This window comes from Pan troglodytes, chromosome 3 (assembly GCF_028858775.2).
Source record: "Pan troglodytes isolate AG18354 chromosome 3, NHGRI_mPanTro3-v2.0_pri, whole genome shotgun sequence".
NCBI lineage: Eukaryota > Metazoa > Chordata > Mammalia > Primates > Hominidae > Pan > Pan troglodytes.
Window position 1 is genome coordinate 51,867,923 of NC_072401.2, and position 25,373 is coordinate 51,893,295.

General features: G+C 39.1%; 1 protein-coding gene across 4 annotated transcripts in view; it reads right to left on the bottom strand.

Annotated features, from left to right (window-relative positions):
- FRAS1 (Fraser extracellular matrix complex subunit 1) overlaps positions 1-25,373 on the bottom strand; it is a 480,560-nt gene that overhangs the window by 273,703 nt on the left and 181,484 nt on the right. For 3 of the 4 annotated variants that reach the window (XM_517202.8, XM_024356095.3, XM_024356096.3), the window contains exons 4-7: positions 20,318-20,410; positions 13,109-13,268; positions 10,286-10,419; positions 563-646 (exon numbers count right to left, since the gene is read on the bottom strand). In XM_517202.8, coding sequence (XP_517202.4) covers positions 563-646; positions 10,286-10,419; positions 13,109-13,268; positions 20,318-20,410 — 471 coding nt within the window. The remainder of the gene's footprint in view (positions 1-562; positions 647-10,285; positions 10,420-13,108; positions 13,269-20,317; positions 20,411-25,373) is intronic. The other variant, XM_063808847.1, reaches the window with a different exon arrangement.

Sequence of the window (25,373 nt, forward strand, 5' to 3'; positions counted from 1 at the left end):
TTCATTCAATTTGTTAAACTCATCTTTATTTGATGCTTACTACATGTTAGGCACATCGTTATCCAGGCTACCCAATAGTACTTTTGAGTTTGCAGGCTCTACCACCAACAGCCTCTCGCCTCCCTTCCCTCTGTCTTCTACCACCGCCAGGTTTTCCCCAGTGTAAGATGGCAGGGGTGTGAGGGGACGGTCTCCAGATGTCAATGCATAAAATCCAACCAAAGCAGAAAAACATCCACAGAGCCTCAAAGCTAAATGTAAACTGATGGTAATCAATAATAGCCCTTTTTTCCCCCCTCAAGATATGTGAACAGTAAGTTCACCAAGGTTCTTGAACCAGGTGCTGCTTGCCAGCACATTCCTTTATATTTCTAATCCTCTTCAACTTAATTTTTTCATACAAGTTTTCTGTGAAGAGAAGAGAAAAGCTGTTTATGTACTGAGTTACTATTCCTGGCAGAGTCAGACATGAGGGTGGTGACTTATGGTGGCTGGAGTGGGTGGAGGGCAGATGTGTGAGAACAGATGTCAAAACACCTACATGGGGAGCATGAAAGCTTACCTCGTATACTTGGCCAGCTGCAGAGCAGGATCTTGCAGAGCACTGCGGGCAACATTTTCCAGGGACTCGGACTACAGTCTCATCCTTAACACCCAGAACAGGAACAATCCATCACAAAGTGATATTAATAAGATCCACAACAGCAGGAAAATTTCATTCACAGCCAACTAAATCATGCCCCCAAGCATCTATAACAGCACTTGCCTCTCATTTAACATTTCTTAGTCACCTGGGACTCTGATAAGAATGAACACTTCCAAGGTCAGTGTGCCCTTAAGAAGTTTGCACATGCCTCAAGTCCTGTCTTATTTTAAAAACAAAGAAAAGCACAAATAACAATAATAATGGTTCTTGGTGTCTTCCAGGCACTGTTCTAAGTGCTTCACATGACCCTATGAGTAGATGCTCTTATCCTTGCTTTACAAAAGAGAATAGTAAAGACCAGAGAGGTGTGTAACTTGCCCAAGGTCACAGAGCTAACTTGGTAATGGTAATTGGTTGGCAGCGGGACTTCTGAGTACCAACCATACCAACATTTAAGAACACTGATACTCCTACTGAATCATCCTGAAACTCAGAAGTGAAGGTATCCTTCCTTTGATAAGCTACTTCACTATTATTTTGCATATATAAATGTATAAATTTATTTACATGAATAGACACATATTTATATGTGCATTGGAGAGGTCTTTCACATGAAACACTCATATCTCTAGGTATCTGGGAATAAGCCAGTGCAGAGAAATGTGGGTGACAGATTAAATGCCCAAAGAACCCTTTCCCAGCTACTCTGTGTCCCTACATTCTCACCTCTGCCACAACCACCACTCCCAGAATATCAGACTATTTGTCTCTGCTGCCCGAAGAAAAATTTTCTTTCTTTAATTTTCATTAATGCCAAAGAGTCAGCCTCTCACTTTGACTTATCACTACAGCCTTCTTCAATGTCAGGAAAGGAGACATGAAAGGCAGAGGAAAGGGTGAGAACAAACCAAGTGTCAATAACTAAGAAGTGGTAGATCTTATACAGAAGATAAATCTAGAACAGTTGTCTTCACTTTCTCTTATGAGGAGTAGAAAACACAATTTTATTGTCATTGTTACTCTGGTATTCGTGCTGCAAGAACAAGAAGGCCAGTCTACTTGGGAGGGGTGGAGTCACAGAACTTTTAATTTTTCGTGGAAAACCCCAGTCATACCTCAGCAATTCTTTAACCCCATTATATATGATCAGTTGGATTCATGTATTACTACCTAACTGGGATTTATTTCAAATGCCTGAACCACTAGAATTAAATTGACAACTATTTTCTCTATTTTAGGTTGTTTTATTTCTTTATTTTTCTATATGCAAAGTATTATGACCACTGATTGTTTAATGGAATATGTGGAAATTGAACTTTCACTGAAATCATTTAGTGTTTCTTGACTACAGACAGATCTCTTCAGCTTAATAAGCTTTCAGTGAGAAAATAAAGGTTAGCTGATGTTACACTATTCAGCAACTTTATTATAACAAACAAATGAACTAAGCCTTACACAATGTCAGACAAACAGAAAACAAATGTCAAAATCACAAATCTTGAATAGGCATAGAGTTAGCATCAATCCAGCTTAACCAACATGGAGTAGACTCAAGAACTGTAGCAGAGTCCCCGTGAGTGTATGCAGGGAGGGAGGTATTACCTGTATGGTGGTTGGTATAGGGCAAATTGTGCTGTCCAAATCTTATTGGCAACATCTAATTATACATTGTATTGATCAAAACTGAATCTTTCTTCAAAAATATAAACCAACAAGAGCAGGAAGGAAAAGCATTAAAGAAAAAATTTTCAGGAAACAACAGAACTACACGATTGAGAGCTGAGATCCATCTGGGCTGGTGCTTTACAGCCAGAACTGGAGAGGAAGTAAGAAGAAGCTGAGTAGGGAGGTGGAGCAGAGATAGGAAAGGCTTTTTGACAGTATACTTTTGTTGCTACCATACACCTGAATTCTATCATTCTGACCACCATATACATGCCCTTTTAACCACAGAGTCTAATACAGGGGCCAACAAACAATGGTCTGTGGGCTAAATCCAGCCCACTGCCTGTTTTTGTAAATAAAGCTTTACTGGAACATAGCTATGCCCATTCATTTACATATTGTCTATGGCTGGTTTTGTGCTACGATGGTATAATTGAGTAGTTGTTCCAACTGTATGGCACACAAGGCTAAAAATGTTTGTTATCTGGTTCTTTATGGAAAAAGTTTGCCAACCCTAGGTCTAATATGGTGCCCTCAGTAAACAGGAGTTTAGTACTAAAACATATTACTAATGCCACTACAATTTGGGGTAGGACTATCACTAAAGATATATTCGGCTATGGTTTTCAGTATTCCTTAAATAAAAATACTTATGATAAAGAAGTTTACAGTGTATTATGGATGAAAGCTCTTGACAAAATTTCTCCCCAGCACAATACTCTTGAAAATACAGGAAGAGATTAAAACCCCACCACCAAAGAGTAAGACAAACAGTCCACCTCCTGCCATTGCCGGGAGGAAATCCCACTGACCCTAAGACATTCTATGGCCTGCCACTGCAAGCCTAAATAAAAATAAGAACCATCATCTCTTCCCAACTTTCCACCTTCCTAGATCTAACAGAATATGGCCTTCCTCCCTCCAATGTGTGGCCACTGCTGTTTGAGGCAGAGTTAGCCCTAGCCTTTCACCTCCCTTAATATCTTTCTGCATCTAGTCAGAGCCCATGATGTCAAACAATAAAACATGAGTGGGAAGTATGTGTGCTGGGGAAGAAGAGGGAGTGATGAAAAGCAGTGAGGAAGGAGAGTGCCCCGGTGTGAATCACAGTCAGAGAGAGACATGGAAAGAGCCTTCAAAGCAGTGCAGACTGAGGATCTGAGTTTTTTGTTCCATGTGATCAGAAGATAAGAGGGCTGGGCAGTGGAGAAAGAAAAAGAAATGATCTCGGTCAACGTAACTACACTAAGTGAAAACTTGCCAGACCCTTGGATTAGGAGGCATGCTTATTTCCTAGCATCTGGCTATAAATCTACTTACCCTTGCAGCTTTCAAGCAGTGACTATAGCCTGATTTTTCTTGATGAAGGATGAGTAAATAGAAAGAAGGGAACTTGGGAGAAAACTCTGAAGAATGATAGGTAGGAAAGGAAAAATATCTTCTACTCATCCTAAGTTCATAGCTGAGGCAGATTAACAAGAGAAAAGCATAAAAACTTATTTAAGTTTTAGGTGACACAGGAACCTTCATAAGGAAATAAAGACCCAAAGAAACACTTAAACCTGAGTGTTTTTTTAGAGTAGCTGTGACAAAGAATGGATAGTCATTCCATTGGGCAAAAAGCATGATCTAATGATAACATACTGGGGAAAAATTTGCAAGGTGTATTTGTTCAGATTTTTCTCTGTGTCCCTGTGTCTTCAGAGATAAGGGTGTTTCTTTTCTATGGGTGTAAGGACAGCACCTCTCACATGAGAGTCTTAAAACCTGCTTTAGGGAAAGATCTGAAAATGCTTCCTAAGCTTCATGACCCGCTTCAAGGTAGAAGCGCAGGCGGAACGTCAAAGTGATTTTCCTGCTACTCCCGTTTACTCAAATTCCTTCTGCTTAAAATATTCAATATGCCAAGATGCTATATTTGGGGATAGCATGTCCAGAATCCCGTCAAAGACAAAGGAGTAACACTCTAAAGATTCAGAGAAACAGCAGACTTCTGAAAACTATTTACTACAGGATCTAAACAAAAATGTTTAAAAGCCATTTTGTAAGTTCAGTAAGATGCAAGAATATTCAGACTTTATCAAACAGAAGCAGAAAGCAATAAAAAATAAACAGGATAAAAAAGTAGATGAACCAATGATAGTAGAAATAAAAAAGACTTAATTAAAGCAAAATTATCAAATTAAAATCAGTATTAGAGATACTAGATATAAACTTAAGAAAATCTCGCCATGCAGAGGAAAGGCACAGTGAAAAATGATGAGAGAGAACATGATTTATAAAGAGAAGGAAAGAGAGAGGAGCAATCTAAGAGTCATAGATATTTCTGGAGAAGTGAGAATAATTGGAACAGATATGATTAATCAAAGTCATCACTGAAGAAAACATTTCAAAAACTGGAATACAGTCTAAAAGAGCTCCATAATATTCCAGACAAAAATATATAAAAAGATACCTCACCTAGAAATATTCTGAAAGACATTTGAATTATAAAGGTAAAGAAACATCCACAGCCAATATCATACTGAATGGGCAAAAACTGGAAGCATTCCCTTTGAAAACTGGCACAAGACAGGGATGCCCTCTCTCACCACTCCTATTCAACATAGTGTTGGAGGTTCTGACCAGGGCAATTAGGCAGGAGAAGGAAATAAAGGTTATTCAATTAGGAAAAGAGGAAGTCAAATTGTCCCTGTTTGCAGATGACATGATTGTATATCTAGAAAACCCCATTGTCTCAGCCCAAAATCTCCTTAAGCTGATAAGCAACTTCAGCAAAGTCTCGGGATACAAAATCAATGTACAAAAATCACAAGCATTCTTATACACCAACAACAGACAAACAGAGAGCCAAATCATGAGTGAACTCCCATTCACAATTGCTTCAAAGAGAATAAAATACGTAGGAATCCAACTTACAAGGGATGTGAAGGACCTCTTCAAGGAGAACTACAAACCACTGCTCAAGGAAATAAAAGAGGATACAAACAAATGGAAGAACATTCCATGCTCATGGGTAGGAAGAATCAATATCGTGAAAATGGCCATACTGCCCAAGGTAATTTATAGATTCAATGCCATCCCCATCAAGCTACCAATGACTTTCTTCACAGAATTGGAAAAAAATACTTTAAAGTTCATATGGAACCAAAAAAGAGCCCGCATCGCCAAGTCAATCCTAAGCCAAAAGAACAAAGCTGGAGGCATCACACTACCTGACTTCAAACTATACTACAAGGCTACAGTAACCAAAACAGCATGGTACTGGTACCAAAACAGAGATATAGATCAATGGAACAGAACAGAGCCCTCAGAAATAACGCCGCATATCTACAACTATCTGATCTTTCACAAACCTGAGAAAAACAAGAAATGGGGAAAGGATTCCCTATTTAATAAATGGCGCTGGGAAAACTGGCTAGCCATATGTAGAAAGCTGAAACTGGATCCCTTCCTTACACCTTATACAAAAATCAATTCAAGATGGATTAAAGATTTAAACGTTAGACCTAAAACCATAAAAACCCTAGAAGAAAACCTAGGCATTACCATTCAGGACACAGGCATGGGCAAGGACTTCATGTCTAAAACACCAAAAGCAATGGCAACAAAACGCAAAATTGACAAATGGGATCTCATTAAACTAAAGAGCTTCTGCACAGCAAAAGAAACTACCATCAGAGTGAACAGGCAACCTACAAAATGGGAGAAAATTTTCCCAACCTACTCATCTGACAAAGGGCTAATATCCAGAATCTACAATGAACTCAAACAAATTTACAAGAAAAAAACAAACAACCCCATCAAAAAGTGGGTGAAGGACATGAACAGACACTTCTCAAAAGAAGACATTTATGCAGCCAACAGACACATGAAAAAATGCTCACCATCACTGGCCATCAGAGAAATGCAAATCAAAACCACAATGAGATACCATCTCACACCAGTTAGAATGGCAATCATTAAAAAGTCAGGAAACAACAGGTGCTGGAGAGGATGTGGAGAAATAGGAACACTTTTACACTGTTGGTGGGACTGTAACTAGTTCAACCATTGTGGAAGTCAGTGTGGCGATTCCTCAGGGATCTAGAACTAGAAATACCATTTGACCCAGCCATCCCGTTACTGGGTATATACCCAAAGGACTATAAATCATGCTGCTATAAAGACACATGCACATGTATGTTTATTGCGGCATTATTCACAATAGCAAAGACTTGGAACCAACACAAATGTCCAACAATGATAGACTGGATTAAGAAAATGTGGCACATATACACCATGGAATACTATGCAGCCATAAAAAATGATGAGTTCATGTCCTTTGTAGGGACATGGATGAAACTGGAAATCATCATTCTCAGTAAACTATCGCAAGAACAAAAAACCAAACACCACATATTCTCACTCATAGGTGGGAATTGAACAATGAGAACACATGGACACAGGAAGGGGAACATCACACTCTGGGGACTGTTGTGGGGTGGCGGGAGCGGGGAGGGATAGCATTGGGAGATATACCTAATGCTAGATGATGAGTTAATGGGTGCAGCGCACCAGCATTGCACATGTATACATATGTAACTAACCTGCACATTGTGCACATGTACCCTATAACTTAAAGTATAATAATAATAATAATTAATAAATAAATAAAAATAGAAATAAATAAAAGTTAAAAAAGGATGAAAAAAATAAAAATTTAAAGAATATCTAAAAAAAAAAAAAAGAAAAGAAACATCCTACAAGAATGCAATAGAGTAAAATTAGCTGCATGTAATACAATAGAAAGCAGACAAACCTCAGATTTCTCCTCCATGGCACTAAATTCCAAAATTCAGTGGAAAGGAGTCCATAGGGTCAGGATGGGAAGAGATTATAGTCCTTCCAAATTTTAGATACCCCCAAATTGTCTTTCATGTATGACAGCAACAAGAAAATCATACTCAAATGTGTAAAGGCTCAGAAGACTTACCAATCATTTATCTTTCTTTTTTCTTTTTTCTTTTTTTTGATACAGGTCTTGCTCTGTCACCCAGGCTGGAGTGCAGTGACATGATCACGGCTCACTGCAGCCTCAACCTCCCAGGCTCAAGAGATCCTCCCACCTCAGCCTCCCAAGTAGCTGGGACTACAGGCATGAACCATCATGTCCGGCTAAGTTTTGCATTTTTTGTAGACACAGGGTTTTGCCACATTGCCCAGGATGGTCTCAAACTCCTGGGCTCAAGCAATTCACCCCTGCAGGCTTCCCAAAGTGCTGGGATCACAAGCATGAACCACCATGCCTGGCCCATCTATCTTTCTTGAAAAAACATCCAAAGATGAAGTTCAAACTACTCGGATTAATTAATATTAGATCTGGTAAAAGTAGGTATTAAAAATCTCTCAAGAACTCTCATCAGACTGAACAAACAATTTCAGTGACCCTACAGAAATGTGGAAGGGTTATGGTTATGGCTCTGTTCACAAAGCATCTGGACAAAAGTTGAAAGTAGGCAATTTCAGTATGAATTTACATCCTTCGTTAGAAGAATAACCCCTTATGTGAACATAAGGAATTTCTCCTCTTGTCAAGGATTATCACCAATTTTTAAAATGTGATTATAACTATGCTAACAAACATATCTACATTTTCTTACCAAAAGACTGGAATGAATTCTCCTCCCCTCTCCACCACCAAATCTATCTTGGTCTTTTTGAATGGTGGAAATATGGGTGATTGTTTTCCTTTCAGCTTGTCCACCCTTGCCAAACTTTCCTTAATGATTACAAAATTCCTTTTGAAATTTAAAAAATAAAAATAAAAACCTTACATTAAAAATCATGAAAATCCTTGAAGACAGGTTGCAAATTTTTCCAGAATTCAAGACCTGAAAATACATTTCTACTGATAAACTTGTATTTTCCTTATATTTAATGATGTAATGTATATAACATTCTTGGAAGGCTTGATGTTAGCAAACATCATTATTATGGTTATTATTAGGCAGGTGCAAAAGTAATCATGGCCTTGGTAATGGCCATTACTTTTGCACCAGCCAGTATTATATATAAATGTGTAATTCATTATTCCGGGAGTAGTAGCATATGGATTAAAAATATAAGTCACATAGTCTTCTGAGATTGCGATGTAGAACAGTTTAGGTTAAAAGTGCTGACACCTTGAGCAAGTTACTTACACTTTCTGGACCTCAGTTTTATCAGCTATAGAATAGAAATCATAATAATAGCTCCTACTTTGTAGGACTGTTATAAGAATTTACAGGCTCTTATAATTAACGGCTGACACATAGTAAACACCCAAAATGGTGGTAGTGATGGTGGTGCTGGTAGGTATGGTAGAGGTGGGGTGATATTTTCCAACAATAGCACTAATTTGATAGCACCCCTTTGGATCATCAGAACATCCAGTGTATTTGTTAACAAACTATCATTAGGTATGATAAACATCCAAAATTTAATAATGATATTAAATCAAGAAAAATGGTTCTAAATGATCTGACAGTTGAGTTTTTTTATGTATGTAATGGCAAGAATATAGACTTAATGATACAACAGTGATTAACATAAATCTATTTCCAAGTCTTCAGAATTGCTTGCATATTAATTAGCTCTAAAGTATGGTACCAAATTTCATCTTTTTACTTTAATTATGTATATCAATACAAACTGTAGTGAATATTGTGTATGAAGCTAGAGTTTATGTTTAATGATTTTAAATATGAGAAACAGTACTTTCAATTATTGCAGTAGCTGGTCCCCTAATATGCAGTCTGAGGTTACATTTTTGAAGATTTAAAGCAGAAGGTTTCCAATGGAGTCTTCTTTCCATTCCTCCTTCCCACTTCCCTTATTGTTATGGTGGCAAACTGCTTAATTATCCTTCCTACCCCAAGGGACTAGGCCCCAAAATGGGCTTAATCAGAATGCCTCAACACTAGAGTGTCCTCCAAATGTAAGAGCATTAGAGCAAGACACTGTGCAACTCTATCAACAAGCTCATCTGCCATCTTAAAGCAAGGATATGGCTTTGTGATGAATTGGGAGATGAGACATGAGCACAGTAGTTGGTGTGGTGTGGATAATACAATCTAGTCTTTCAATTAGATACATTTCTCCTTTATTTGGCATTTAGCATTTCTTGTCTAATTGCCTTTTGTCACCTTTAAAAATATTGCCCAATTGTCACAATATGCTATGTTATTGATTTTGTTTCATTTGACACAAAGTACGGCTTTGTATCAACTGAATGTTGGCTTTCAGCTTTTCCTTAGATCAAAAAATGAGCTATTTTTCGACTGGAGGCAAACTCCTTTCATGGTTATCTATCAATTGCCATGGAATAGCCATTCGAGCCTCTGGAAGAGTAAAAAACTATAATATAAAATACCACGTGTACTACATTTATTTACAATTGATTTTCTCTTCTAAATTTGTGTGAAGAGTCTAATGTTTTGAGAATCAGATCAGCTTTAAATGAACAACAAAATCCTACTATCTTAAACGTCCTCAGAGAAAATCCTTTCATAATTTGAATCATTATCCTATAAGAATTAAATTGTGTACATCTGGATAATCATGTTGAAAGATATGCATTATGTCTTAAAAAAGCAGACTATACCTATGCATTGAAAAACAATAACAAATCTTATCACATTATTGAATTTTCCAGATGTTTAGCTTGACATTTTTGGAGCATCTGCCATTAGAGCTGGAGGCTTCCTTGTGTGAATCCTCAAGGCTCAGTTGCATTATATAACAATTAGCCTAAGTGGCTGGTAATTAGACCTATCTGTAGTTTCTAAGGGTAAAAGAAATGTCTCAGAGGTGGTCTCCAAAAGTATGAGGAAAACAAAAAGGCCTTTGCTTCTTGTTTCTAGTGCTTCTGAGGCCTGCCTGCCATAATCTCAGAAGAGACTCCAAGTTCTTCAATAGCCCGTGAAGGCTGCATGCTGAGGTTGTCTTCCTTACCTGGTTACAAAATAGAGGCTGACACTGAGCTGTGAAGCACTGGACAACCCCATTTCTACACAGACATTTGGCACACCGGCTCAGCCGCCAGTCCTCCCCATCCTGAAACACATGGCCTTCATAGGAACAGGGTTCTGGAAGGTCAAAGAAACAAGGATTACTAGGGGGATGGCATTTGTTGATCCCAGGGCTGACTGCGTGGGCGTGCAGCCAGTGCAGTTGCACAGAGCCCACTGGTCAGAAGCCCAGTGCACAGAAGGAGGTCCTGCATTTGGTGTTCAATGCTCTGTAGTCACTGTCTTGAAATCTCTGAATTTGTGTTTTATAGGTGAAGCTTTGAGGCTCAGCTCATGTGTGGTCCCACCTGCTGCTGGCTTCCTGGGATGAGTTCTCAGCTACCAGCTCCTCCACTCCATCCCAATGAATGCTGTCATTCCCAACCCTCTTGGGGGCTGGTGCCAGGAGGTTGCATGCACCCTATGCACCAAGTCACAGGGTAGAGCCTGGGGTGTCTGTGAGGGTATCCTCTCACCCTTCATTCCCAGGCCCGAGGGAGGAAAACATTAAATAGCAACTAAAAAACATGACAAATATGACAGGTTGAGAGAAAGAGATCACAGAGGCAAACAAAAAAACAACAAAAAAAAGCTTTTTCTCCTCTTTCTTTTTGAACAAGAGACCCTACATTTTTGCAAATTATGTTATTGGCCCCAGTTGATCCTCCAATCTTTCCAGGAAATATACGTCCAAAGTCTTTCTCATGGAGAGTCAATGAGAAGGCCTCTTAGGACCTAAGAAAGAATCCCACAAACTCAGACAACCTACTCTCCACACCACCCCCAACTCTGTTGTTCCAAGTATTTTCACTTGTAGGGTTGGTTATTTAGCCCAAAATGTCTGTCAGTCCTGTTCTGGTAGGTGACATCTGAAATGCATCAGGCAAGCATTTTCCTTTCATCAATTCTTGGGCATATTTTTTCATCCCTGGAATTCTCCAGGGTAAATAAAGGATTGCTAGAAATGGAATAACTGGGGATCAGAAAGAAATGAGGTATCCTTTTAATGAGAAAAAGCAAGAATAGAGTGTACCTTCCAGTTGCTGTTAAATAAAAGTATTCTGGCTATTATATGTTGTGAGAGTGCCTAATACAGCAATGACAATAATTCCTATTTATTATACGGTATACACTACCTAGTTATAAAAATGGAAGGGGACACAGATCCACAAAGTGTAATAAAAAGAGTATGGGAACAAGCGTGGATTCTGAGGAGAAGGCCTAAAAGTCTGACTCTGGCTTGCTGAACAAAATCTGGGTGTCTTGGTTTCTAGGCAGCCATAATTTCTTCAGTGACACCTACATGGGGAGCATGTCTTTATTTCATAAATAAAGACATAATAAATAAAGACAAATAAAAGGCATGCTTCCTGTTGTGTGTGTCTTGGAGAAAGATGTTATGTCATCTCAAAGACAAGCCAACAGAAATAGTGTTGATGATACTATACAGAGAACTGAGTTATTCCTTTTTCTGTCCACTAAGGAGGCAAAAGGAACCACTTAGCCTTACGGAATCATATCAAAGGATCTTTTCCCTATTCTCTTGCTTCTCAGGAGCTGTGAATGCAGAACTGTAAATCAGAAACTCACAGAATCTCAAATTTGGAAGGGCACTTAAGGATTTGTTCCAATCTCACTCTCTGGGACACTGCGCCCTTCCAAGTGCAAGGTTTTGCACTTGATTCCAATACGGAATGGGGTTAGGAAATCTTTCAGCCACACTGAGCAAGAAAGAGAAGAGTTGGGGTGTTGCCATGTGTTGCGGGAAGTCAGGGACCCTGAACGGAGGGACCAGCTGGAACCACGGCAGAAGAACACAAACTGTGAAGATTTCATGGACATTTATCACCTCTCTAATAATACTCTTACAATTTCTTATGCCTGTCTTTACTTTAATCTTTTAATCCGTTATCTTCATAAGCTGAGAATGTACGTCACCTCAGGACCACTATTGTACAAATTGATTGTAAAACGTGTGTTTGAACAATATGAAATCAGTACACCCTGAAAAAGAACAGAATAAGCGATTTTCAGGGAATAAGGGAAGATAACCATAAGGTCTGACTGCCTGCGGGGTCGGGCAGAATAGAGCCATATTTTTTCTTCTTGCAGACAGCCTATAAATGGACGTGCAAGTAAGAGAGATATCGCTGAATTATTTTCCCAGCAAGGAATACCCTGAGGAAGGAATGCATTCCTTGGGGGAGGTCTATAAACGGGCACTCTGGGAGTTCTGTCTTATGTGGTTGAGATAAGGAGTGAAATACACCCTGGTCTCCTGCAGTACTCTCAGGCTTACTAGGATTGGGAAATTCCAGCCTGGCAAATTTTGGTCAGACCAGTTCTTTGCTCTCAAACCCTGTTTTCCGTTAAGATGTTTATCAAGACAATACATGCACAGCGGGACATAGACCCTCATCAGTAATTCTAATTTTGCCTTTGCCTTGTGATCTTTATTGCCCTTTGAAGCATGTGGTCTTTGTGACCTACTCCCTGTTCATACATCCCCTCCCCTTTTAAAATCTCTAATAAAAACTTGCTGGTTTTGTGGCTCAGAGGGCATCACGGTCCTACTGATATGTGATGTCACCCCTGGAGGCCCAGCTGTAAAATTCCTCTCTTTGTACTCTTTCTCTTTATTTCTCAGACCAGCCAACATTTAGGGAAAATAGAAAGAACCTATGTTGAAATATTGAGGGCTGGTTCCCCTGATAGCCATGTGAACCTCCCAAGCAAAGAGGGTCCCCTTCTACAAGCTCATACTCACTCCCAGGGCCCACACAAACTGGGCAGCAGCTTCCTTCAGGGATGAATGCCAGCTCCTGGTGTCCACATGACAGCGGTGGGCATGGTTGGGGGGTACATCGGACTTCCCCATGATTGCAAGAGCACACACTACATGGAGAAGAGGCCCATTCTGTTCCATGCTGTGTGTCAGGGAGACAGAAAAAAAAAAAGGTTAGTGCCAAAACACAGGCTTTCATTTAGCCAAACAGAAACAAATCTTCTCTTATCCAAATTAAGGATGGAGCTCAGGGAAAGGTGGAATAAAGCTATGAGCTTGCAAGGTTGAGAATGGAATTTGCAATGCTCCAAGTCAAAGGCCAGTTTAAACATGGACTTCTCTTTCTATTACCCTGAAGTTTTTTTATTTACAAATTTCAGAAAATTTGTAAATACAAAAAGAAAATAAAAATAACCTAATCTCCTACCATTTAAAACATTCTATAAAGCCCCAATTCAAATACACATGTTTACTGTGTTCTTCATAACGACTATATCCTTTTCAGTAGCTCTCTCTGATCCTGTTTCCTTTCTTTGACTTTACTTTTTATCCTGATTAGTTCCCATATTCCACTTCCCCATTTCTCTCCCTCTCTCTCTCTCTCTCTCAACTGTTCCAGTGATCTCATGGTCCTGAGGAAAGTGTGACAGCCAACAGGGAGGACAAGCAGGAAATGATGTACCCAAGCACTGAGTTGCACAGACCAAGGATTTACTTGGCCACATGCACATTTGCAGATCCCAGCTCAGCCCTTCCTGCCTTGGAAACTATAGGTAAGTGACTTAATCTTTTTCAATCTCAGTTTCTTGATCTAAAATAATGAAATGGTATGACAACATTCCCTTCACCAGTGGGCTCTTCTAAGGGTTAAATGAGCTAGCCTGCTAAAGAGCCACCCAGGTGTGCAGTGTACTGGTGCTCAATCCAGAGTAGAACAGTGTTACCCAGGGCTGGGGAGATGTTGGCCAAGGCTACAAACTTCCAGCTATAAGATGAACAAGTTCTTAGGATCTAAGGTACAGCATGGGGGGTGATAGATGAGTTAATTAATTTGATTGTGGTAATTATTACACAATATATATGCATATCCAACCGTGTTGTACACCTTGACTATATTTGATCTTCATTTGTCAATTAAACATCTTAAAATAAAAAGATGCTCAAACTTCTCCCATTTCTATTGCATGATTTCCTGAACTTCCTCCCTTCTTCCACACCTTGTATTGACTGTAAGTAGCAGGAATGGACACAGATACAAAGGTCAAGTCCTCTCCCATCCATTCTTACTTCTGCTACAATTATATATAAGTTTCAAATTTAGTACAGCATAGAAATGGGCAAGTCCACAAACTGTGGGCCAATAAAAGACAGGGCAATTGACCTTTATGCTTGAAAAGGCCTACACATGAAAGCAAAGAAAGAACTTAAAAGAAAATTGATAGGATTTAATGAGTTAAAATTTTTAAATCTGCCAAAAACACATCATAAAATATATAAAATAAAATTAAAAGGCAAAGGACAAACTGATCTTAAAAATTGCAGATTATATTAATTAGAACTAAACTCTAATATATAAAAGCATTTATAAGAAGTAACAAAAAGACATTTCAAATTTTAAAAATAGCAAAAACTTACAGAATGTTCAAATTTATTAATTGTAAAAAATACTAATTATAAAATTATAACGTTTTAAGTATCTGATATGAAAAGACTTTAAAATTCATGGTACCTAGACTTGGTGAAGCTACAGTGAAGGGAAAGAAATTCTCTCACACACAAAGCCTTCCCTCACGATAACACCTGGAATCACTCAACCAGGGGAGGCCTCCCCAGTATAATCATACTTGAAAAGAGGATGTAGTATCTGTGGTATTTCCCCTGGGCTTATCACTAGACACAGAAGACTTAAAATTAAATTTTAATGACTAAAGATGTCACAGCTTCAATACTCAAACTCTTTAGATGCCTTGACCTACTAATTTCACTTTTTATATGTTATCTGAAGAAAATGATTAATGACACACAAAAGGCTTAAATACAAGAAATGCCATCTATTGTTCTTTATAGTGAAATTGGAAATATTTTAGTGAAAATTGGAAGCCACACAAATATCTAATAACAGGGAATCATGTTCTCCAAGAGTACACTAAGGAACTATTTACAATATAATGTTATATAAAAAGGCAAGACATAAAACACAGCATAATTCCAATTATGTTAAAACATAGATCTGTATGTATTATCTATCTCCACTGCCAACCCCTCCACCAAAACTGAAAGAACATTAACAGCGGTTTTCAGAGTATTCGGATTACTGGTGATATTTTTTCTGCTTGTATACTTTTCTCTTTTCCAAATTTTCCCCAAGAAAATATTTTTTGTCATCAGAAAGCAAATTATTGTTTAAAATATCTAATGAATCATTTATATATCTTAAAGTCAAAATTAATGTCTTAATTTAAATACTATAGTCTTTAAATTATATATATTTGACTACATATATTTAAAGTAAAATCTTAAAGTCTTAATTTAAAGACTATACAGAACAACTTGAGGTAAACTTCATTTTACTAAAAATTAGAAGACTGCTCTAAACATCTAGACATTTCACTTCATAAAACAAGAACTTTTGTTACTACCAAGAAACACAACTGTTGTTTCCAAAACATTGCAGTCACACTACCTTTCAGACAGAGACCAGAAAAATTAATTATAACAACAGCCTGCCAATCACCAAAGTTGTTGTTCATCTGTAAAATAAGAGGGCTATATTAGCTGATCTCTTCAGTACCCACTCTCTCTGATCACGTAAATTTATTATCTAACTCAAAAGACATAAAATTAAGCAATGGGTTCTCCCTTCCCAAAAGCCTGAGAATTGTGGGAATTAAGAAAAACATTCAGGCCGGACAACGGTGGCTCATGCTTGTAATCCCAGCACTTTGGGAGGCCAAGGCGAGTGGATCACTTGAGGTCAGGAGTTCAAGACCAGCCTGGTCAGCATGGTGAAATCCCATCTCCACTAAAAATACAAAAATTAGCTGGGTGTGGTGGCAGTTGCCAGTAGTCCCAGCTACTTGGGAGGCTGAGGCACGAGAATCACTTGAACTTGAGAGGCAGGGGTTCCAGTGAGCCAAGATCATACCACTGCAACTGGGAGACAGAGTGAGACTCCATCTCAAAAAAAAAAAAAAAAAAAAAGGCTCCACTGCTTGATGTCAAAGCCACAGAAGAAAGTCCAGACGGTGATCCAAAATGTGTAGCATGATGAAAAGAATTCCCTCTCACATCTCTCCAGGAGACAAGTCACCTAAGTTTACTCCATTTTTGTGTCTTTTGACTTTGAAACAGTGACACCTCCTTCCCCAGAGTGAGTGTTCTGAGGATTGATTATGCATGCAACACACCCAGCCTAGAGATCAAGGCATCAGCACATGCATATATATATATATGCATATATATATATATATCAGTAGTTCTTCATACACGTTTATGAAAGCATTATTTTTTATAAACACTGTAGCAGCAAAGAGAGCTCTGTAAAATGAAGGAATAATAGATACACAAAGCAATGCTCCCACAGGACCCAGTTTTACCTGTGCCATCTTAACCTCATTAATACTGTTTCGAAAACATGACATCTTGACACTGGGCAGAAGCAGACTCTGCAGACAACATCTTAAATATATTCTCCTGCATAGTCAACTAACAAGTTGGCTTGGCTGTTGACATAAGTCCAAAAGAAAGATAAGGTCATAAAGCATTTGCCTGGCTTACTGACAGAACAAAAATACAATTTTTCTTCATATAATTTGTTCCTGTTATGGAGTTATAGATCCAGAATACTAAATATCTGGGAATGTTCAGTGCATATTATAATTACATCCTCTACTTTGAGGAGAACAAGGCTGAAGAACTCAATACTTATTTCTTGCCTCATACACATAAATTAGTTATCCTTTTAGCCTCACAAACAAAGTGAGCAGGCCTGTCCCTTCCTACTCCCCATTCAATCAGGTTGGGCACTAGAAGCCATTGCATTTTTCAGTAAACCTTCAAGCCCCATCTACTCAGATTTGACATTATCTGGTGCTGAGGTTAGATTAGTAAACAAGAAAAGAAAGGGGATTCATGGTCCTTTCCCCTCCCTTTCACAAGGTAATTTGTGGGGAAAGCACAGGAAAAAAAGTATTCAAACAACTCTAAAACGCATTTGAGGCTTGCCTCCCTGGCTGGTTGGCATGGTGAGGCACAAATCCAAAAGTTAATTTCAAAGTATAGCTTTGCGAAGGTCATAGATGAAATGATCCCCCAAATCCTGGCTATAATAAACCCTTGCAACACTCTCAAATAACCTGGAGTCAGCCAAAAGGTTCAAGTGTTTTCCTCACTCCAGGAAAGATCTTGAGACTAGTCTTGACTTGCTGAAATGCCAGTTGTATAAGACGCTGCCTCCTCTGCAAGCAAAGGAGGTCCTCTCCCAAGGCTCCGCTGTTTTATTAAGGGGTAGTCTTCTCACGCAGCCCTTAGCTCAGCCAGTCCTTCACTTTCCTTTGTTTGAACCATATTCTCCGGGGACAGTATCACTTCAACTGCCTCCCCTCCTGCCACACCCAGTCTATCCTAAATCCTCTTCTCAATCTGTCTTAGGGGAAAGCTTCCACTTCAGATCACCATTCCAAAGTTCTTAAAATGCCAGGCTATTTTATAGCTACTGGGAGTCTCCATTACCTGCCCTAGGGGAGGCAAGCCAGAGGCCAAAGAGAGAGGATCACTGCTATTCAGCAGGAGGGGAAAGTACCCTGGAAACTGCTCCCCAAACAAGCAAGAAAGGAAATGCTACAAGAGTCAAAAATAAACAAACAAAACTAGTGATGCAAGTGATGAGGTGAGACCCAGACCAGACCAAACAAGCATTTAACCCACTCAAGAAAATTAATACACTAAGGAGTGTTTGGTAAGAACCTAGAGGAAGTGAAGAAAGAAAGAGAGGAAGGACAGAAAGACAAGAAACATAATTATTTTAACTTTATTAAGACTAAAATTAGAAGATTTTGTCTCGCCTTAAAAAAAATCCATCTTCTAGCTCTATTTGAAGAAGCAATCCACTAGAGATTTTTTCCCCAAAAAACTATAGTTTTGAAATTCATCCTTTTGCTCAGTTACATCAAATACCAGAAATATAACATTTTCAGATGGAGTAAATTTTGAAAGACACATATGGAAAAGCAACACATGGGTATATTCTTACCCAGTTTAGAGCTTTCTACATGGTGTATTATTGCAGAGGGATGAACCACAAGGGAAGTGGGGAGAAGAAAGACCAGCGGGAGAACTTTCTGAACTCTCCCTGCAAAAGTGGGAGGCTAGGAGGATTTCTAACTAACCCAAGGCAGATCTGTGGTCCCAGAGCTACCCAGCCACACTGGTTAATGACCAACATGCCCTTAAGATGAGGTCATAGAGAAGTTGGAGAAAAGATTTACTAATTTTTTGAGTATTTTATTCACCTGTGTTTATTGAGCACCTACTCTGGGAAAAGTTCAGTGCTAAGTGCCAGGTAAGTGAGAGGCAGGAAAGATAATTGTAAAAATATAGAAAATATTGTCAATATTCTCAGGCATCTTAAATTAAGAAGACTGCACATGTGCACACACATGACATGAGAGAGCATATGATGTCATTAGTGTGGTCCATGCAAAGATTTACTGAATTCCGATCTCCCATGTCCCTGGTACCACCTCTTATTTGATATGTCTGGTTTTTTTTCCCCCAGATCCTGGACTTATTTTGGCTCCTAACAACTCCTTCACTTGAAAGATTCAGGTTGAACCATGCACTTATCATTCACCTTGAACCATGCACTTATCATAATCATTCGGAACTGGCATTATTTTCATCACCACTCTGCCCTGAGGCACTTTTCAGTTCATAGGGATTTTCTTCTGTGACATTTAAAGACAACACCACTCTACATAACACAGGCTGAATCGAGCAGCACATAGTGATACGTGGTCTGAAGACATTCTCAGTGTAGATCCTGCTTGGATGTCTTTCAGCAACACATTGTGCAGAAGTGAAAGAGTGGCTTCCTTGTGTAATTAGGAAACAGTGGCTCGAGTAAGATAATCCTGCCCTACAGGGAAATGAGCACTGTGCTTTCTGAGTTTTAGGTCCCCACACTGAATAGCAGCCTAAAGTAGATATATCAAATCCTACTAACCTATGCTCTCTCCTGAATAAAGAGACACTAACTTGGGGAAAGTTTTGTATCAGGTGGAAGATGAGGATTAAAGCAAAGTCTCTTTCCATCGTATTCAACCGCACCTACTACCTCAGGTAACATTTACGTATCAATGAAGATAAACTGTCTATTTTCATAATTTCTATTATAGACTTTGCAGTTGGTACTTTTTAATCATATTTAATATTTCTAAATTAATCCTGAATGATCTGAAATGAGAAAGTGTAATTTTAAGAACTTGAGAAAAGATTTCTAGTCCTGTAGTTCTCAAAAGGGGGAAGGTGAGCATTTTGCCCCCAAGGGAAATTTGGCCATGTCTGCAAAGATTTCTGGTTGACATGACTGAGGGATGCTACTAGCATCTAGTGGGAAAAGACCAGGGATGCTGCTAAATGTCCTACAATGCAAAGCACAGCTCCCACAACAAAGCTTAAAATGCCAAGGCTGCTAAGTTGAAAATTTCTACTATAGTAAAAAGAGCCCTGAATTAGGAGTCAGAAGACCAGGGTTCTAGACCAGGTTATACCATTTATTAGTAATATGACATTGGGAAAGTACCTAAGCTCTTTGCAATTAAATTTTTTCGTATTTAACATGGGAGTAATAACATCTGCTCTACTCACCAGCTCAGGATTGTTTGTAACTATCAAATTTAAAATGTATGTAGTACATAAAAGGAGGGAGGTACTTTTACTATTCCGCATCACAACTTCTTCAACATCAACATTCTCAGACACAAATTCAATCTACAAATATTTATGTAGAGCCTACAGAATGTTTTACTCTCATACAAGAAACCTAAATGCTCACAGAAAGTCAAATGGGCTTCAGATCCTCCACAATCCAGGCAAAGAAAAAAACTCTCATCAACACAAGTTTAACATTCAGCTTTTCCCTTGTCAGAGATCTGCAGACACAGAATCAACCGTGAGTCAGAAAACACTTACCTCATGGATTTTCTTTTCATGATGGCAAGATCCTGGAGTCCTCAAAACACACTCAGGACAGCATTGGTTGGCAGCTATTTGAAGCACTTCTCCCTGAGCATTTAAAAGCAGCTCAAAGTAAAACAGCAGCAGCACACACCGAGTCACAATAGTTCATCAGACCCTAAGTCATCTTACATTCACTAAATCTCATGCGTTTCTGAGGTGACAACAACAGATGGGATAAAATGAATAGACTGAAAAAAAGGTTCTGTGTCCAGATAAGCTTCGCTCAAAGATAAAATGAACCCCCTCTGTAAAAGTAATTTCCTTGAAAAAAAAAGTCTACATCTTTTCACATGTGATGAACTTGAGACTTTGTTTCACTAGAAACCCTAGGAGATTTACACAAGATAAGCAGTTTTCTCCTGCTGGGAAGAGGAAGAAGACTCAGGTGGGGGATGGCCACAGAGCTGGCAGGTCTTCCAGCTGTCTGGTATCTTACACAGCCTAGTGCAGCCAGTGAAGCAGCTGAAGTTCTCATAGGTAACTTTTACCTGGGACAGGAGGTTGCAGGACAAAGTTCTGAGAGGAAGTAATATCTCTGCAGAGGTATCATATATACACACTGCGGTAAGCTGAGTAGAATTCCTAAGCTCTAGTAAAGATCTACATTGTTCCCAGAGCTTCTATAATTGCAATTGTGTTTCTTGATACTATCAAGAGAATAGGCCACCACCTGATACCCCAAGATTTACTGGGGAGGTGTCACATGTCAACCATCCAATCACCACTGTAAATAATCTGTTTATCTAAGAGTTGTTAAAAATATGGAGTGAAGAGCATTAGCTTGTCTTTGAGGCCCACGACTCTCATATTAGATCTTCCTACTCATGCTGCTTCTCTACTTAGGATTTTCTCAAGCCTAGTGATGTGGCAGAACAGGCAATTAGTGATTTTGACCAAAAATGGTAGGAGATCCTACATTAGCCAGGAAATCATGACTTATCCACAGGATAAAAGTCTACCAAGAATTCAACCAGTAGAATAAAAAAAAAAAGTTTGTGTGTGTGTGTGTGCATGTGTGTTAATGTTATTAATATTTATTATTTATTTTTGGTTGCTTCATTTTTAAAAAAATTGTACCTACAAGAGAATTCTAACATCATATATCTACAAGAGTGGATGGGAAATAGGACTAAGTTTTTACAACCATTAACCCACTAAACAGATAAATACATCAATAAAGTGATCATCAAATTCCTATTTTTTTGATAAAGAATAAAACTTATATGACATGGGATTTTATGAAATTATACATACTATGCAATATTAATCACTTTTCAGAAAAGTGTCCTCTGAACCCCAAGATAAAACTACACTTGTCTGATTTCCACTAAAACAATTAGAGAAACTACATTAGCCTAATTTCCACTAAGAATTTCATACAGATTGAAAATAACATGATCTAAGTGTTGATAGTCTAACATGGAAGCCGGGAGCAAGGGAGAAAGGCAGGTGGAATGGAAGACTTTAAGGAATGTTTCATGCCCCCAGATTAGTTTTCTTTGTTTTACATAAAAGCTAACTTTCAGATTTAGCCCTCAAAGCTCATTTTATAAATATAATAATATGTATGTGTGTGTGTATATACGTCTATGTGTTTGTGTGTATATATATATATATTTGCTAGTGGCAGTAGCGGGAGGGGAGAGGATGGTTCCCAACTTGGTCTATCTATTGAATTTCTGGTGGAACATGAAAGAGTTAAGTTAAAGGAGGAATAAAAATTTTGCGTGTGGGTGCTTGAAGAATGAGAATCAAGGAGTTCCTGCCACCTAACCATGTAACCCTGAATGGCTTGGTGAGCTGTGGGCTGCATGGAACACAAAGGAGTCCTTCTCCAGGCTTTGCAGTGTTGTGGTTTAGAAAGTGGTTGCAGGGGCAAAAAACATCAGTGAAGATCGCTGGGGGCAAGATTACTTGCTTAGGACCTAGGAGAACCACCAACAATAATGATAATTTGATCATTATAGCTAACACTTATTGAGTGCTTACAATAGTGGGGTACTCCTCTACACATTTATATGCATATGTACATATATGCATACTACATATATGCATACATATAGATATATACATATATATATAGAGAGAGAGTTAATTTAATTTTCACAACAACTTTATTAGGTAAATGTCATTATTATCTGCATTGAGGTTTGCAGCCAAAACCTTACCACGTAATGCCGTGCTCCTTTGAATGGCATTGTCTTTTGTGCAGACATATTCTCCAGAAATCCTTAGACAGGATAGCTTCTGACAGAACTGGGTTAACTATTCAAGGTTCTAAATACCTTTGTGTTCTTTCTCTCAATCTTTTTCTGTCTGTCTGTCTTTCTGTCCCTATCCAGCTAGCTATTCTATATGAATATAAGATATGGATATAGAATCCACGACCTGTGATTATAGAATGAATAAATGACAGATGATAAAATATGTCTTTCAGCATTGCCATTGACACTAGGTTATTTCTAGTCAATCCATAGCCAAAACAAATTGCTTCAAAAAGGTAAAAAATGATAAAAAGAAAAACAAGTTATTAACAGTAACAAGCCAAGCATGGTGGCTCACACCTATAATCCCAGCACTTTGGGAGGCTGAGGTGGTTGGATCACTTGAGGTCAGGAGTTAGAGACCAGCCTGGCCATCATGGTGAAATCCCGTCTCTCCTAAAAAATACAAAATTAGCTGGATGTGGTGGCACATGCCTGTAATCCCAGCTACTTGGGAGGCTGAGGCAGGAGAATCACTTGAACCAGAGAGGCAGAGGTTACAGTGAGCAGAGATCGCACCACTGCACTCCAGCCTGGACAGCAGAGTGAAACTCTGTCTAAAATAAAATAATAATTTAATTTAGGAACAGTGGTGATTCATGAACTTGTGCCACATACTAATGTAAGGGTACCACAGCAGGTCTGAATAACAGCAACACATGCTGTTGAAAGCCCAGAGGAAAACTTAAAAGCAACATGGTAGAGTAAAAATCACACTGGGACATGAGCCAAGGCCCAAGGTTCTTGACATGGCCATACCACCTCCTAGCTCTGGATAAGTGACTAAACCACTAAAAATCAGTTTCTTTATTTACAGACTGAGGAAGTCTGACTAAGTGATTTCTAAAGATCCCTTCTAGTTCTTCCATTCTATGATCCTATTTCATTACTTGAAATAAAGAGCCCAAAAGCTCTGTGGAATATTTACATGATCTTAGAGTTGAAAAAGTTTCTTATGGTTGGATCATCTGGTACAAGCCTCTCATTTTACAGATAAGGAACCTCCTTCCTTAGAGTTCATGCTCTCTGATTCCTATGTTGCCTTCATCCACAAATTTGCTGATCACTCTCTCACTTTCACTCAGTAAAGACTTGACACCTGGATCTCTGTTTTTTTTTCTACCTGTGTCTAGATCATTCTAGACAACTTCAATGCCCATTAAAATGATATTCTATCTTTGTACACTCTCAACCACCTCAGTTCAAGCGATTTTCATCTCTATTTCACACAGTCATAGCCAACCTTAAAATCTGTCCACACTCCAATGAACCTGGGCCTCCTGGTTTTTAGCACCCTCTCACCCTTATTTCCTCCAGGGAGATCCTTGAGCACTTCTTTACCTTCCAGTCTTTCAACCCCCAGCTGGCCTCCCATTCTCCTATTCATGTTATCCTCAATGTCCAGCAACCACTCCTAATTCACTTACTCAGTCTCTCCTCCCCTCTAACTCCCATCTCTTCAATTTCTCTCTCTAGTCTGGGCTATTACCCTTTCCCTCCTAAGGTGATTATATGTCTTTCATGGTAATATCAAAAACTAAAAAGTAAAACAAAACAAAACCCTCTCCTTTCCCGTATGAGATCATTACAAAAATGTTGACTAGGTGCCTTCTGTGTGCTGCGTACTATGCTGTTTGACAGGCTGCAATAGTGAAGACGGCAAGATTCCTGCTCTCAAGGAGCTAAGAGTCTGGAGGAAGAAGCGGATAAGTAAACAGGCATTGCAGTCTAGTCAAGGGGTATGAATAGGGCAAGCACAAAGTGCCGTGGAAGCACACCAAAGGGCTTGATGGTTGGGGATGGGAGATTCAGAGAAACCTCTCAGATGTAATGTTGCCTACCTAAGGCCCCACTTCTCTCCTTCCACCCCTCAGTCAAGCTCCTGAAAGGATGGCCTTTATTCAGCCTTCCTTTCCCCACTTTCCATTCACTCCTTATGCCTCTGCAATACAGTCTCCGCTCCCCCCACTCCATTGAGATCAACCTCAGCGTGGCCACCGGTGGCCTACATGCTGCCAGATCTGAAGGGCCATATTAAGTTCTCCTCCCACTTACTCCTTTAACTGTGCTCAACACGGTTAATACAAACTTTCTGGGCATCTTCTACTCTCCTTGGTGACTGTAATATTACTCTCTTCTTTGACCATTTCTTTCCTTTCACCCCTCTGACCATGGCTTCTCAATCTTCTTAAGCACTTTCTCTTATGCTCACCTCCCCTTAAATGACTGTGCTCCCCAAATTCCATCCTTCATCTTGTACCCTTTTCTCACACAATCTCTTTGGATGAGTTCTTTAATTCTACATGTTTGCAATACGATCTATGTGCTGATGACAGCTACATTATATCTCCAGCCCCAACTTCTCCTCTGAGCCTTAGACTTACATATCCAGCTACCATTCTGACATATCCACCTGGGTCTTTCCCAGACATTTCAAACCAATTTGTCCCAAACTGAAATCGCCATTTTTCCCAGATGGGCTGTTTTTCTTAATCCTCCTGTATTCTCAATATCAGCTGGTGACTCAGCTAACCAACTAGTCATTAAGCCATAAATATGGCAGTCGTTTCTCCTTTTCCTTTCTGTCACCCTCCTACCTTCAGCCAGTTCTGCTGATTTATCCCCTAAATACTTGTCACACCTGCCCTTATCTCTTGATCCCTACACTATCAGTGCTCCAGTTGTGCAATTCATCCTCTCTGGGTGATTCTCTCAGCCTCTGAACTGATCTCCTCATTTCTAAT